This window comes from Bos indicus, chromosome 18 (genome assembly GCF_029378745.1).
Source record: "Bos indicus isolate NIAB-ARS_2022 breed Sahiwal x Tharparkar chromosome 18, NIAB-ARS_B.indTharparkar_mat_pri_1.0, whole genome shotgun sequence".
Classification (NCBI taxonomy): domain Eukaryota; kingdom Metazoa; phylum Chordata; class Mammalia; order Artiodactyla; family Bovidae; genus Bos; species Bos indicus.
This window is the reverse complement of record NC_091777.1, coordinates 48,257,625-48,273,555: the sequence shown is the minus strand read 5'-3', so window position 1 is coordinate 48,273,555 and position 15,931 is coordinate 48,257,625. Positions and strand designations below refer to the sequence as shown.

Below are 15,931 nucleotides of genomic sequence, written 5' to 3'. Positions count from 1 at the left end.
AGAGGTTTCCTCTAAGGAGACCAGTGTATGAGATGGGAGAAAGTGGCCAAAAGAACAACAACAAACAAACAAACAAACAAACAGGGAATTCCCTGGCATTTCAGTGATTAGACTCTGTGCTTCCACTGCAGGGGGCACACATTTGATCCCTGGTCGGGGAACTAAGATCCCACAAAAAAGATGAACAAACAAAACTTCCCAAAATAACAACAAACAGAGGTTTGGGGGTTGGAGGACTTCTTTCTTACTAACCTCCAAAGAATATGCCCCCAAGGGTCCCAACCACTTGCTTTTTATAGGCTGGTCGAGAGAAGCTGAACCCAGAGGAGATATTAGGAAAAACAGAAACTTATGGCAGTGACGGCAGATTTGTTGACTTCAAGCAACCACTCTCTCAGCTCTGGGGCCTCAAGAAGGAGCTGGGGTGCGTGGCGGGTGTAGTTCTGAGCTATGGAGCCCTGGCCTGAGGGGCCACCCACCGATCCATTTCAGCAGGTCACAGGGGTTCCTCAAAGGCGGTCAGCAAGTGCAGGGTCACAGGGAAATAGAATGGAAAAAGATATACAGCAGGAGGGCAGCACGCAGGTTTTGGGAGAGAAGAAACATAGGATGCTAATGTCTGAAAGCCAGTCCCCAGCTCCCATCAGTGGGTTTGTGAGGCAGAGAGTGCACTTAGCCTCAGCTGGGAGAGCCTCCTGCTTCTCTAAAAGGCTAGGAGAATCCTGAACTGTGGGTTGAGTCTTAAGAGCCTACCATGTGTAACTCTCTTTGCATCCTTTACCTCTCTGAATTCACATTTTTTATCCATACAATGGAGGTGACGGGATCTGCCTCTCAGAATTCTTTCGAGAACTCATGAAGTGATGGATGTGGGGTTTTTTTTTTGAGTGGGGGAGGGCTCTTACCCACCCTACACATGAGATGATGATAAGTTTTGCCTGCTGCTCCCCCTGCCCCAGATCCAGCCATCATGTCTCTGTGGAAACACACAGTCTAGGCTTAGCCATGCCAGACGGTGGGTTCTGCTGACCTTACCTCGGGATGCCCCGGCCAAATGACCTGGAATTCCAAGAGTTCTCCAAACCACCGGTTCCCAGACTTTAAGATTGGCTGTTTAAAACTCAATTTTGGGCCCTACCCTTATGACTTTACAATTTAGTAGGTTGAGGGTAGGGCCTGGTAATTTGAATTCCTAACATGTTCCCAGGTGATGATGCTGCTGTCCTGAGGATCGCCCTTTGGGGACGACTACTTTTTTTAAGTCCACCAGTTTTCCTTCATCTGGCAGGTGCAAGGATGGCTTCCACTGCCCCCTGCTGGCCAGACTATAAATTTAGCTATAATGTTTCCAGAGCAACTGAAAAGTACAAAGTATAGGTTGGGAGGAAATAACTACTTCTCTGGAGAACCAAACTAGCCTAAAAACAGCAGTCATGATTGTCTGTTGCTTCAGAGTGTACTTTAAAAGGTATTCACAGGAATTATCATCTTTGATCCTTGCAACAATCCTGTGAAGTAGGCGAGACTGGCATTTTCATATTATCAGTACAAATAAGGAAAACAAGTCCATCATCAGACCAGTAATGATAGACTCCCTGACAAAGGGGACTCGTTAAAAGTAGGCTTTATTCACATCCAGTCAGAAAAAGTAGAGGTTTATCCTCACGAAGGCTAGAGAGAAGGGAATGGGAGGAAGAAGTTGACTAGCAGATGTATCACACACAAGAAAGTGACTTGATTCCACAAGCCTGGGAAAGCCTGCATGGCTGAATGATGGGATTCTTTCTCCAGCTGGACTACGTGGGGCTGACTCTTAGTCCTGGGAGCCTTTTATCTTGATGATTTCCTGTTTCAGGAGTCAAACTTAAAACATCCACTGAGTCACCTAGGGAGCTTGTTAAAATGGAAGGACTCAGGATCCCACTGTCATGGTTCTGCTTCAGTACCTGAAAGTGAAAGTCACTCAGTCATGTCCAACTCTTTGCGACCCCATGGATTATACAGTCCATGGCATTCTCCAGGCCAGAATACTGGCGTGGATAGCCTTTCCTTTCTCCAGGGGATCTTCCCAACCCAGGGATCGAACCCAGTGCAGGTCTCCCGCATTGCAGGTGGTTCTTTACCAGCTGAGCCTACCAGGAAAGCCCAAGATACTGGAGTGGGTAACCTATCCCTTCTACAGCAGATTTTCCTGACCCAGAAATCAAACTGTGGTCTCCTGCATTGCAGGTGGATTCTTTACCAACTGAGCTATCAGGGAAGCCCTCAGTACCTTAGGATCTGCATTTTAAGAAGAACCTCTCCCCCAGGAATCATGATGTAGGACCACACTTTGGGAACTACTGCTGCTGCTAAGTTGCTTCAGTCATGTCCGACTCTATGCGACCCCATAGACGGCAGCCCACCAGGCTCCCCTGTCTCTGGGATTCTCCAGGCAAGAACACTGGAGTGGGTTTCCATTTCCCTCTCCAATGCATAAAAATGAAAAGTGAAAGTGAAGTTGCTCAGTCGTGTCCGACTCTTAGCAACCCCATGGACTGCAACCCACCAGGCTCCTCCATCCATGGGATTTTCCAGGCAAGAGTACTGGAGTGGGGTGCCACTAGCCCTTGCAAAAAGCTCTCTTGACAGCCCACCACCAATAAAGAATAACTATTTGCCAGTGACAGTATTCCTTTCCAGCCCCTTTAGGTTTCTCTGCTTCCTTCCCCTAGAATATCCTATTGGATCTGACAGCCCATGCTAAGATTCAAGCCCCATTTCCTTTCTTTACACTCTCCAAGCCTCAGTTTTCTCAAATGAGATATCTACCTCTCCGGGTTGCTGCTGTTGTTCAGTCACTCAGTCATGTCTGACTCTTTGCAACTCCATGGACTGCAGCACGCCAGGCTTCCCTGTCCTTCATCATCTCCCAGAGCTTGCTCAAATTCATGTCATTGAGTTGGTGATGCCATTCAACTATCTCGTCCTCTGTCGTCCCCTTCTTCTCCTAAGAACGTATGTCTTATGCATAGTTCTTGACGTTCAAAAAGTGTCCAATAAGCATGAGTTCATGGCTCTGGACTTCTGATTTCCAGCTCTCAAAAAGCAGCAGTGGCTAAGCTGGCCTTTTTCAGATTCCCACCGGTTTTTAAACAACAGTCCTGAGGAAGACCAGCAGATAATCGACGTGATGACTTCTCCCAGACTCATCCCCCTGTGGAAGGACTTTAAATACCTTCTAAGTGACATGATACAGAAAAGCAAGGTAATGTATATGTAGGACAGACATGTTATTGGCCCCTATCTGTCAGAACAGTTATGAGCCTTTTAGAGGCACATAGATCATCTATGGAAAGAGGAAGCAGGCAGGGAAAATCATAAGGACAACTATCCCCATAGCAGGAAGTGGGCCATCAACTTCCAAGTGAGCCTAGAGACCTCTCGCTGGGACATTTTGATAGTGAGAGGTGAACACTTTGGAGCACTGTCAGAAGAACTCACCCTCTGGAAAGAGAGATTTTTCTAGACAAGAAGGAAGAAGGCATCAGAAAACATTTGCCAACGTCAGGTTTGCTGTGGCTTGGCTCTTTGTAGAAGGATGCCAGGTGCATGTTTCATAGCACATGCTTGATCACCATGGGATAATTTATACATATGTGTGTATGTGTGTGTGTAGAGACAGGTTATTGTCCTCTGTCAAATTTAAAGGCCAGGTAGCATGTCTTAAAAGTCTTACTTAGTGCAATTTTAGGCTTTAATAAAGCTGCACTGACTTTTGGGACACCCTGTTACTTTACATGTGGGCATATGGCAGTGTACTTGCCTTGATAATCTGTTAAATGTTTCTTTCATGACATATGTACCCTATTAGACAGAAGGGAAAGTGTTCAAGGACAGGTATAGCTAACTTCACATTGGAAGGAATATCAGTTTCCCCTGACGCCACATAGGCCCTACAGTGGTTTGGCTCACCCTTGTGTTGAGGGTTTTGTCCCACGCTTGTGTAGTGCAGGTGTCCCACAGGTGATAAACTGCATGTGTGGGGGTCACAGGAGTGGTCCTTGGGGCTGAGGCAGAACTTTGACAATGGTTTAGATTGTGACTTGCATGAGAATATATTTATTGTATATGTGTTTCTGGTCTCTGAGTTTAATGCCATGCCACTTCCCAGCAAAATTTAGATGACCTGAAGACTGATGTAGTTGTGTTGAGTGACCGGTCCCAGATCCTGTTCAAAGAGTCTCGCCATCCTCAAAACATGCCGCTTATATGCTACTACTTCAGTGATGCCCACTTCTTTTCTTCCCTCTCTTGGGTGACAACAAGCACAAAAGAAATACAGGTAAAACTCCCCAGTCTTTCTTCTCCTTAGCCCATTCTAAGTGAGGGCCATGCCCATGTAACTTCTGACCCTAGATTAATCCAGGAAGATATACCCCTTGAGTGAACATGATCTGGACCCAGGAGTCCTCCTTCATCCTTTCTCCAGTTACCATCTCCATGTTGACTAGATTTTATTCTTCTCCTAAAGTAGGCCAGGGTTAGGGAAAGAGTCCTCGGTTTCCTGATTTTACAGTATTTCTACTTCCTCAAACTAGTGGGTAAAGTCACTCTAGGATCTTCCAGCTTCTCCTTAGCAAGAAAAAATAGCTGACTATTATGCCCTTTCCTCTTCTGCTACCTATCCTAGATAGTTTCCATCTTATTCTCTCTCAGGCTGTAGTATGGATGAAGAGCAAGACTGAGGACATGGTGGAGAAGAGAATGTTCTCCATGACAGATCGGCTGCCACCCATCCAGTCCATGGTCCACACAGGTTCCTTTCATATCCTTGTGGTGTACTGTGGTGACCTGCTCCTGCGGCTCTTTGGGGACCACCTTCGGTCATTCAAATCCCTGGGGGTAGTACCCTGTCGCTTTAACATCACCTGCCTCTGCTATGACCCAGGAATGAAGATGCTTCTGTCGGGCATCCTGGGGGCAGTGGTCACCTGGACCATTGAGCGCAGCGGCAGGGGTCTCCAAATAGCTCACATGGTCGCCCTGCCTGGTGACGAGTTCATCCATGACATCATGCTGAATGGCCCCAACGGCTCCCTGATTGCCATGTGTGAGAATGTGGTGAGGGTCCTGGAGCGCCAAGGCCATGGCCTCCTGGCAGAGGTGAAGAAGTTCTCTTCCACCATCAGTGGCTCCTCGATCACCTGCTGCTTCACCTGTTCTGAACAGGGCTTTCTTTATGCTGGAAACAAGACTGGGGAGATCCAAGTGTGGAACCTCAACTGGGGCCACTCCCTCCACACTTTCAAGGCCCACTTCTCTTCGGTGATCTGTATCCGTAGCCAGCCAGAAGCCCACACCCTGCTCACAGCTGGCCGGGAAGGCATAATCAAAGAGTGGAACCTGACTTCAGGCAATCTGCTGCGGCGGCTCGAATTGGGCGAGGAGCTATATCGGCTCCAGTTTATCGATGGCACCACTTTCTTCTGCCAGACTACCCACTCTTTCTCCTTGCGCAGCCTGCCCTTCTTCTATAGCCTCTTCAATGTCTGTGGCTCTGCTCCCCAGCAGGTGCGCCGGGTCCGCTGTGGCAGTAACTGGTTCCGGATCCTGTGCACCACCGAGGATGGCCTGCTGCGCTTCGTGTCCCCGCTAACAGGGAATCTCCTGGTCATCACCTGGCCCTTCTCAATCCTGGACCAGGCCACGGATTGGGCCTATGACCCCAATAAAGAGGAGCTCTTTGTAGCAACAGGCAGCCCAGACGTGCTGGTCTTTGACACCACCCGCTCCCCTTGCATGGCCAAGTATCTCTTATGCACCTCACCAGATTCTCAGGACCTGGTACAGTGCTTGGCTTATGGGCACTTTCACCTGGGCCGGGGTCTAGAAGGACTCATGTTCTCTGGATACCAGAGCGGTGTGATTAGAGTGCTCTCCCAGCACAGCTGTGCCCGGATTGAGACATACATTCACTTTGGCTCTGTCCTAGCCCTCTCTACACTGCCCGGAGGGCTCTCTGGTAGCCGAGAAAACTCTTTACTGTGTTCCTATGGAATGGATGACTACATACACCTCTCAGAAGCTGTGCTTGAAGGGGTCAGAGTGAAACTGCGGATACTTGCCAGCATTCTCTGCAGCTGTCAGCTAACACACTTGATACTCTTGCCCAAGTCAGTGGGTGCCATCACCCAGACTAACTGCCTGCGTCTCTGGAAGTTCCATGACTTTCTGTCTTCTGGCTCACAGGATGGCTCAACGTTCATAGAGACCTTGCCTTTGCACCAATGCACCATCATCTCTTTTGATGTCTGCCTGTCCCTGAGTCTTTTTGTCACGGGTGGCAGTGATGGCTCTGTCCGGATCTGGAACTTCCATGGGAGACTCATAGCCATGCTGGACTCATCACTGCATTTTGGCCCACTCTGCTTTGCAAATGACCGGGGTGACCTGCTTGTAACTTTCAACCAGAGTCTTTATCTGGTGTCCTGTTTAAAGCTGCTTCCCCCAACCCTGCTGGTTCGCCTCTCCCTTATGGGTCTGACAGATGAAGTGCTCGAAGTCCCTAAGCCTTTCATACCAAGCTTCTTCTTCTCCTTCGAGACCATGTTTGTGCCCAAGTACATCTACCCTGGACATGGGAAGCAGCAACTGGTGGGTCTGGAGAGTCTCGTCAATCATCGGGCCATTGCCTTTGATCATAATGTGCCACATGTCATTGAAGAAGATGAGCAAGGGAGCCCTGTGCTACTCTCTTCCTTCAAACATGATTCTGGGTATATGGAAGTTGATGTATCACAGGTGAAAAAACCACCTTATTTCCATTATGTGCTTCCTCCCCAGCTACAGCTGACTACCTGGGATGAACTCAACCCCTATCAGATACTGCGGTGCTACTTTGGTCACAGGCGGAAATGGCTCTTGGCTCCAGATTGCTACATCCCTAACTCGGTGATCCGGGCCCGTCTCTGGCCAGAGGGCAGCCCGATATACCTGCAGTGCAGCCTGCACTCACCTGTACGGGAGCTGGAATGGGACAAGTCTCAACAATTCTTCTTCTGGCACAGCCGGGCAAGAGCTATAAGCGATGCAGAACAATACATACATGAAAAGGAAGATGAAGACTTCCTCCTCACAAGAGCGTCCAAGGATATCACTTATACCGTTCTTACAGACGCAGCAAACCGCAGTTGGCTGGGAAAAAAGATGAGTGAAATTGCTATCAATAGCCTGATAGAGACAATTCTCAGTATTATAATCCATGCTACTCCACTGAAGTACCAGTGCTGTATTGGTGCCCTTGGGCAGATCTTTGCCTCTTACCAGGTGTCTCCACCCCTGCGCTCTGAAACAGCCCACCGTCTATTGGATGATACAACCAATTCCAACCCACTGATTCGAGAGCTGGCCTGGGAAGGGCTGAAGCGTCTAGGAATGATTACTCATCTCTTTGCCGTGCCTCTGGCCCAAGGACTAATGGACAAAGATGACAGAGTGAGGAATAAGACCCTGAGCCTCATGGCTGAGACTGGAGTCCACTCTAGGACCTCACTGTTGAACTTGGTCCAGAATCGAGAGACTTTCCGGGAGATGCAGTAAGTTCTTCGTGCCTTCCTCTGTTCTTTACTAGCTTCTGATTTTCTTCTTCCTCTTCCCCATTTTCCCCTTCCCTTCCTTCACTGTCTCTTCATCTCTGTTCACGAGCTCTTCCTGTCTTTTTTCTTCGTTCATAGTCTTTTCCCATTCCTAGACTATCTGATGATCCCCTAACTGCCCACTCCTTTATCCATTTCTTTTCCTGTTCCTGTTTGTCCCCTGCCTCTTTAAGGACCCCTTTCACCCTTTTCTCCTACCTCAGAAGCCCCCATACAGCTCACTTCATTCATTGCCATCTTGACTTCCTAGACTTTTTCTTTCTTCTTGGCCATCATTTCCTCTAAATATGCTGTCTCTGTGAGTTACATTGCCCAGTTTCCTGCCAGTTCTATAACAGTTCTTTCCTTCTTGTTCTCCCTCTTGTCCCTGATTCAGCATGGTCCTTTCTCTCCTTTGACTTTCATAGGCAGGAAATGGTTGGGGATGAAACCTTGGACCGTCTACTGGGACTGCGAGCCCCAGATCTCCAAATCCTTCATACTCAAGTGTCGCAGCGATTGAATGAAGACCTGACCTTATACCAGGGTGACGAAAAGCCTACTTTTACTTTAGATGTCTCAGGGGCATCTGAACTTACTGCCCTTTCCAAGGAAACTGATACTGTCCCTGAAGAACCTGAAGCTGCCTTCAAGCACAGCAAAGGCCCAAGACGGGGCCGACCAGTAGTCAGAAAGCACAGTATGTATGGTGTAATCTGATTCATGCCTCAGGGTCCCCAAGAGGCAGGGCAGTTAGGGCTAAAGTAAGACAAGAGGTATCAGAGAAGAACAGAGATAAGTGAAAAGATCCTTTCACAGAAAAGAACCCTCCTAGGAAGGATCCACCCAAATTAAGAGGGACCCCAAAACCTATCTCTGTAGGACTCAGCAGAGGTAGAGTGGAGAGGGGAAGAGGGAAGGAAGGCACTGGGGATAAAGCAAGGAGAAGGCCTTCTTGTTAAAGGCCTCAGCCTCCTCTGTCACTACTTCTGTTATGGCAGTTCATCTTAGCTCAGTTGGGAAGGGTGTTATCTAAGCCTCCCATGCTTTCCTTATCTGCATCTCCTGATTTTCCCTATAGCCCGAAAATTTTTGCGGAGCCTCAAGAAGCTCAAAGAAACTGTCACCGAGCCAGGTCCCTTACAGGATGAAGGTGATCAGAGTGAAGCTGCACCCACTGAGATGGAGGAGGCTAGATCTTCAGCCTCCAGTATACTAAAGGTTGCAAAAGATGATGAACAAGAATCTTTAGAGGTAGATGCCTCAAAGGATCACGTGGCCTTGACCATGAAGATGTTGAGGAAGACACGTGACAAAAGAGGCCGGAAATCAGTATCTCAGAAAACCATGAAGAGGCGCAAAAGGAAAGTAACAGACACTGAAATTACACATGAGGGATTTCCACATACTGAAAAGACAGACTCAATTATGAGGCCGATGCAAGTCACAGGGCGGGGTGCCTCTGGAGCTCCTGGCCTCAGGTCTAGAGACAGCTCGATGTGGCGGGACGACCTGTGTCGTCTTATGACCCTGAGGATATCTGGTTCCCAGACAAAAATGTTAGAAGCTCTCAACAATGAGCTAGTGACCACGGCTCAGGAGATGCTGGCTGATCGACAGCCCAGCTGGGAGCTCTTTCAGGAGATCTGCCCCCTGCTGAAGAAAGACAGTGAGGAACTGCTTGAGGACCTTGACTGGGATGTAGCCTGGCCAGAGGAGAAACCGGTTTTTATTCACGGATCAGCAATTAGAGAGGACATGATGATCAGAGACATGGAAGAGGAGACAAGAGAAACGCAAAAGCGAAAGACAGAAAAGGACATTCAGGACCTGCGGGAAACCCACGTGAGTCCAAAAAAAGGCAAGAAAAAGAAAGTTCTTTTTGCAGAACCAGACCTAAGCAAGGGAAAACGAATATCAAAGAAAGAAGAGAAGAAATCCTCTAAGCCTTCTAAACAGAGGAAAGCAGTCCAGCAGGAGATAAAAGTGGATAAAAAAGAGAAGAAGATAGCCAAAGAAGAGAGGGGCATGAGTCAGGAAGTGGAGGTGGTGGACAAACTAAAGGAGAAAGTGGTTGAGCAAGAAAAAAAGCCACTTAAAGATGAGATAAAACTGTCTTGGCAGGAGTGGAAGAAGTCCTGGGATCAATGGAAAAATGCTTTCGGTGAGACAAGGATATCGTGGGATGAATGGAAGAAAACATGGGAAAGCCAGCGTCATCAGGAAGAGGAGCAAGTACCTGAGGAGGAAGAGAAGCTGCTCCCAGATGCAGAAGAGGGACAAGTCAGAAGGGACAAGACAAAGCGGACATGGGATGAATGGTCACAGATCTGGGAAAAGATGTCAGCCAGGGCCAGGGAGAAGATGTTGGTGACTCAGGAGGAAGTGACCCTGGAGGAAGAACTGCCTCAGGAGCAGGAAGAAGAAGCAGAAGCAACAGCAGCAGAAGAAGAAGCACTGATGACAGAAGAGCAAAGGCAGATCCACCAAGAATACAAACAGGCCCAGGTTGAGCGAAAACGGGCCCAGGCTGAAAGACGACGGGCCCAAGAAGAGAGGAAGCTGGCTCAGGAAGAGGAGAAGCTAGCACAGGAAGAGAAGAGACTAGCTCAGGAAGAGAGAAAAATGGTCCAAGAGTATGAGAAACTGGCTGAGAAAGACAGGAAAATGGTCCAGATGGAGAGGAAGCTTATCCAGAATGAGGAAAAACTAGCCCAAATAGAGGAAATGCTGAGCCAGGATGCAGAGAAATTGGCCCAGCAAAGGAAGAGACTAGCCAAGAAACTGGAGAAACTGGCCCGAGCAGAAGAGAACATAGCAAAGAAAGGAGGGAAGCTAGCTGAGGTCAAAAAGATAATGATGCAGAAACTGGATAAACTGGCCCAGAAAGAGCTAGATCTAGCATGGCAAGAAAAGGAACTAGCCCAGGAATTGGAGGATCTGACCTGGGAAGAGGAGGAACTGGCTTTGAAAGAAGAGGAACTGAATCAGGAAGAGGAGGAACTGATCAATGAAGGGGACAGGCTGGATCAGGAAGAGATGACACTGGCATCTCAAGAAGAGAAACTGGATGCAGAAGAGAAAGCAGTGATCCAGGAGGAAGAACTGCTGGTCCAGGAGAAGAGGAGACTGGCCCAGGACAAACAAAATCTGTCTGAGAAAAAGGAAGGACTTGATCAGAAAAGGGAGCAACTGATGGAGAATAAGCATAATTTGGCCCAGGAAGAAGAGCTGCTGATCCAAGAAGAGAAGGAACTAGCCCAAGACAAGGTAAAACTTCCTGGAGAAGAGGAAAAACTTACCGAGAAGAGGGAGCAACTGATGGAGAAAAAGCAGAAACTGGCCCAAGAGGAAGAGCTACTGATCCAGGAAGAGAAGAAACTGGCCCAGAACATGGAAACACTGCCAGTGAAGGAGGCAAAAATTGCCCAGAAAGCAGAGAAATTGATCAAGAATAAGCAGAAACTGGCCTGGGAGAAGACTAAGCTTGTCCAGAACATGGAAGAACTTCCCAAAGCCAAGGAAATACTGGCCTGGAGGCAAAAGAATCTGGCCCAGGAGAAGGAGAAACTGGCTCAGGAGAAGGTGAAATTGGCTCAGAGGAGGGAAACCTTAATCCGGCTCCAAGAAAGCCTCATCCAGAGCAGAAAGAAATCAGTCCCTGAGAAGGAGGTATATGACATGTATAAGAATAGGCTGGTTCAGATAGAGAAGAAGCTGATGGAGGAAAAGGAGAAACTCTTCCAGAAGAAGGAGAAACTGGCCACCGTAGAGGAGAAACTGACCCAATTAGAGAAAAGCCTGGCTGAGAAGCAGCACAAAGTAGCCCATGACAAAATGAAATTAGCCCTGGGGAAAAGGGCAGTGTTCCAAGAATTGAACCAGCTCAGAGGTGACTGGTCTATTACCAGGGAAGAAAAGGCACTGGACATGGAAATGAAAATACTGACCTGGGAGAAAGAGACACTGGCTGAGCAAAAGGAAATTCTCTTCAAGGAAGAGACTCAAGAAACTTCCAAAGAGAAAAGACTACCCAAGGATGAACTAGAGGTAATCAAGAGGAAATTGTCACTAGAGGAAAAGATATTGCTCTATGAAGAAAGGATCCTGGCCACAGAGCAAACAGACATGGCCAAAGAAAAACTGGAATTTACCAGAGGAGAGAGAGTATATGCCCAGGAACAAAGGAAGCTAGCCAGGTTACTAAGGAAATTAACTGAAGAAAGCAAGGGAATTTCCAAGGAACCATTAAAAGTAAGCAGCAAAGTCTTAAAGACACTTCAAGGCCTCATTAAAGAAGAAAGGAAACTAACCCAGGAAGAAATAGAGATGACAAAGTTAAAGAGGTTATTTGTCCTTAAGGAAAGGGAATTGAACAAGGTACAGAATGAACTTGATGCCAAGGAATGGGATTTTTCTGAGGAACAACCAGAAATTACCATAGATGAGAAGAAACTGGCTAAGAGGCAGAGAAGACTAGCCAAGGAAATTAGAAGATTGATAAAGAGGGAGAAAAATATTACTGAACAAGAAAGCATATTGGCCAGGCAACAGAGAGATGTCATACAGGAAACAGATGAAGAAGAAACAACAGAGGAAGAAGAGGCAAAGTCATTCCTTAAACATAAGTCAAGAAAAAGAGAAAAGCTAAAGACAGCTGATACACAACAGGAAGAGTTACTCAGTCAAGAGGATGAGGTGAAAAGTGTGAAAAGTGAGGAGATCTCTTCTGAAGAAATGGAATGCCTGTTAGATGAAATAGAGCAAGAGAGTTTGTCTGAGGAGGAGGAGGAGGAAGAAGAGGAGGAGGAAGAGGAGGAGGAAGAGGAGGAGGAAGAGGAGGAAATGGAAGAGGAGGAGGTAAAGGAGAAGAAAATGGTAGAGGAGGAGTTGGGGAAGGAGGAAGAAGAAGAGAAGGAGAGGAAGAAGAAAAGGAAAAAGAAAAAAAAGAAGAAAGTGCTGGAAAAGGAAGAGAAGGAAGAGGGGAAAGAAGAAGTGGTTGAGGAGGAAAGCACAAGTGATGAAGAGATGGAACATTTGAGTGAGAAAGAGGAAAGAGAGGACAGAAGCTTGTTTGAAGAAGAGGTAGACAAGAAAAAAGCAATTTTTAAAAGAGAAAAAATATACAAGTTACTAGAAGGGAAAAAGCACTTAAGAGGAAGAGAAGAATTCCTTTCCATTGAAAAAAGAATCCCTGACATCAAAAGCAGTGCTGTAAAACTGGAAAGCCCTCCCAAGCAACTGATCTCAGTCGTTCTGGGGAGCAAAGAAAAGATATCAGAGCCATTGCTAACTAAACAAATATCTTGGGAAGATAAGGCCATAGCACTTGGGAAGCCTGGAGTATTCCCAGGGGCAGGGTTTATAGATAAACAAGAACTGTTGAAGAAATATAAGCCCATGCCTCTACACGTTTTGGATATAGTTTTGGAGGCCCAGGAGCCTGACTTAGAGACCCCGTATTTGTCCCACATACTGAGGAAGACCATAGAAGCTCAGAAACTCCAAGGCAAACCGCTGGGGGCCAAGTGGCAGTGGATCCTGCAGCGTCATCCATCTCTGAAGAAACAGAGTGAGGTACAATTACCTTTGTCCAAAATCCTGCCTGAGGAAATCTACACAGACATCAGTGTCTCAGATGTAGAGTGGATCCACCATGTCCTAGAAAAGATGGAGGCAGGAGAACAGCTTTCCAGAGATAGTTTCCACCGATTGTGCCAGCTTCTGAAAGACCTCACCGCAAAGGAGAACTTAGAGTGGATGCACCTGGCCAAGCTCGAAGCCATCGTGTACCATCACAAGCAGATCATGGAATCCCGAGGCACACATATCTCCAAGCCCAGTAAGGAGCCCTTGGGTCCAAAATACTTGAAAGTGATCCCTCCCATCAAAGGAAGGGAAAAAGAGAGCTGGCTCAAACGTCTGGCTGTCTCCACACCAAAGTCTCTGTTAGCTACCAAAGGGATCCCAGACCCGAAGGCTATCAACTGGCATCTTCTGGGAGAGCCTTACCGGAGTGCACGGGCGAAGCAGATAGCCACTTCTCTCAGGGGGATGGAGATGCGATACTATGATTCTGCCACAAGAGACATTTTCACAGGTGCCCTGGACCCTGTTGAAAAACAAACCCTGGCGCTGATGTTTCAGAAAGACTTCTTGGCTTTTAAGGATAAGGGCAGGTTTGCCAGGTTGCCCAAGTTGGAGAAGAAGGCACGACCCATCTCTAAAGTAAAGGAGGAGGTGCCTCTGTGGGAGACGTTTGTGGCACTGTACCACGTTCTGCGGATGTTGCAGGAGCGATACGCAAGAGACAGTGCTGCATGGATGGAACAGTTCAACCGTCTTATGGAGCTATACCAGCTCAAGTCTCCCCGAATCCAGAAGCTGATGCAGGACCTGCTACTGAGAGAAAAGCCCCAGTTCCAAGAGGTCACTTACAAAGATGCCCTAAGGGCCGTGGAGCTAGCCCCTGGAGAGCGGTTGTTCTACCACCTGCTCTGTGGTGGCTCTCAAGCCCATAAAGGGCCTCTGGCATTCCAGGAGGTGGTTCCTCTCCCCAGGCAGAACAATGTGCAGACCATGCTCCCCATGGGCATTGCCCAGTATGGGATCTTAGAGCTTGCCTGGAAGAGCCTGCCAGAAGCTGATTTACACCTCACCAATGAACTGCCCTATGTGGCTGCTCCTACTCTCTGATTTGGGACTGGAGGGAGAGGGACTTTTCATGCCTACCTGGAGAAAGGCCTTGTCACCAAGATCTAGACCTTTAACCCTAGGACTCACAGGGAGGTAGAGCCAGGCCCAAGCTCTTTCCCTGGCCAGTTCCAGAAACTAGCCTTTACACGTGGAATAAAGAGGAGGTTCTCATTTACAACAAGCACCGCGATGGGTCCTTTTTTCTTCAAACATTGCTTCTCTAGAAAGGTAGCCAGGGAGACCAGACACTCACCTACTCCTGAGAGTGGGAAAACTCCCCCAGAGCCAGTGGTACTCACCCTCCAGCGGCCTTCTGGCAGAAGAGTCTGTCTTTGCCCTCTTTCTTCTTGCCCCCCACCATTCTCCCCTAAAGACCAGAGGAAGGGAAGCACCTGGCACAAAAATGAATGTATATTTTGCATTAATATAAGAGGCATTGATACAATGGAAAGAAAATGGATTTTAGAACCAAAAGACCTAGCATTTTGCCCTTGGATCCTGGGGTACACAGTGGAGGCAGACTCTAGTTCTCTGATCATAGTTCTGCATGCTGATGCCTAATTCCCAAACAGCCAGTATGGTGGGTGTTAAGAAAATCCTCAGAATATGGGAAAAACTTCAAGTTCTAGCCAGTACCACTTGGTGACCTCATTACTGGATGGCATTAAAAGATGAGGCCATTTCAGGTTAAAGCAGAAAAGCAAAGGAGGGAAGGCTATGTCTTTCACTTCCTTTGCCAACCTAGACATGGGTTTTGGGGAGGATGATAGAATGAAAATTTGAAAGATTAGGTGTAAACTCTAATAGGCCCTGGACATTCTAGGGACTTATGATCCTTCCCTCTAGTGATTAAGGAGATAAGAGGGGCTTCCCTAGTGGTCTGGAGTTAAGAATCCTTTTGCATGCAAAGGACACTGGTTTGATCCCTGGTCTAGGAGGATTCCACATGCCATGGAGCAACTAAGCCCATGTGCCACAACAAAAGAACACACCACAAGGAGAAGCCTGTGCTCACTGCAACTAGAGAAAGCCTGTGCATAGCAATGAAGCCCCACCACAGCCCTAAATAAGTAAATCTTAAAAAAAAAAAAAAACAAAAAAAAGACAAGTTAAAGGGAAAGCATTAATAAAGTGGAGGAAGTTGTCACTGCCAGTAATGATGATCCTCCCTGATCTCCTCTTCCCACTATGAAGACTTCAAAACTGCCTCTTTCCAGGTAAGCCAAACCAACAGATTCTAGCAAGTAGCCCATCTATGTGATTTGCCACCCTCCATCCCAACCTCTCCTTTATTCTACTCCCTCCATCTGAGTTTGCTTTTGTGGGGAATCCAGGGATAGAGGGCAACAGAACATTTTGAGAAGTTGGATTCACCTTGGAGGGCAAGGGTAACAAGAGCCCTGAGTATGTAGTTGAGTTCTTCCACGTCAAATTACATACTAGGCCTGGAGTATGGAGTATATGCAAGCTGGGGGCTAGGGATACGGAGTCTCAAAAAGGGTGATCAACCCAATAGCCAGGCAAGGTAGCAGAAGTAAGGGTGGTCCAGCTGGCTCTGCAGCCCTGACCTGAATCATTTCTCCTTTCTGGCATCTGTTTACTTATCTGTGTCAAAAAGA

General features: G+C 47.5%; 1 protein-coding gene and 1 long non-coding RNA gene across 2 annotated transcripts; one reads left to right on the top strand and one right to left on the bottom strand.

The window, feature by feature from the left end:
• Positions 1 to 1,608: 1,608 nt before the first annotated feature.
• On the bottom strand, positions 1,609 to 13,744 carry LOC139177287 (uncharacterized). Its single transcript, XR_011561778.1, has 3 exons — positions 13,629 to 13,744; positions 2,812 to 7,176; positions 1,609 to 1,946 (listed from the first exon to the last, which is right to left on the bottom strand). It is a non-coding gene; the product is annotated as an uncharacterized lncRNA (long non-coding RNA).
• WDR87 (WD repeat domain 87) lies at positions 3,129 to 14,493 on the top strand. Its single transcript, XM_019980227.2, has 5 exons — positions 3,129 to 3,247; positions 4,154 to 4,324; positions 4,699 to 7,577; positions 8,045 to 8,316; positions 8,698 to 14,493. The coding sequence occupies exons 1-5, from the start codon at positions 3,173 to 3,175 to the stop codon at positions 14,310 to 14,312; spliced, it is 9,012 nt and encodes a 3,003-aa protein (XP_019835786.2). The 5' UTR covers positions 3,129 to 3,172; the 3' UTR covers positions 14,313 to 14,493.
• Positions 14,494 to 15,931: the final 1,438 nt, after the last annotated feature.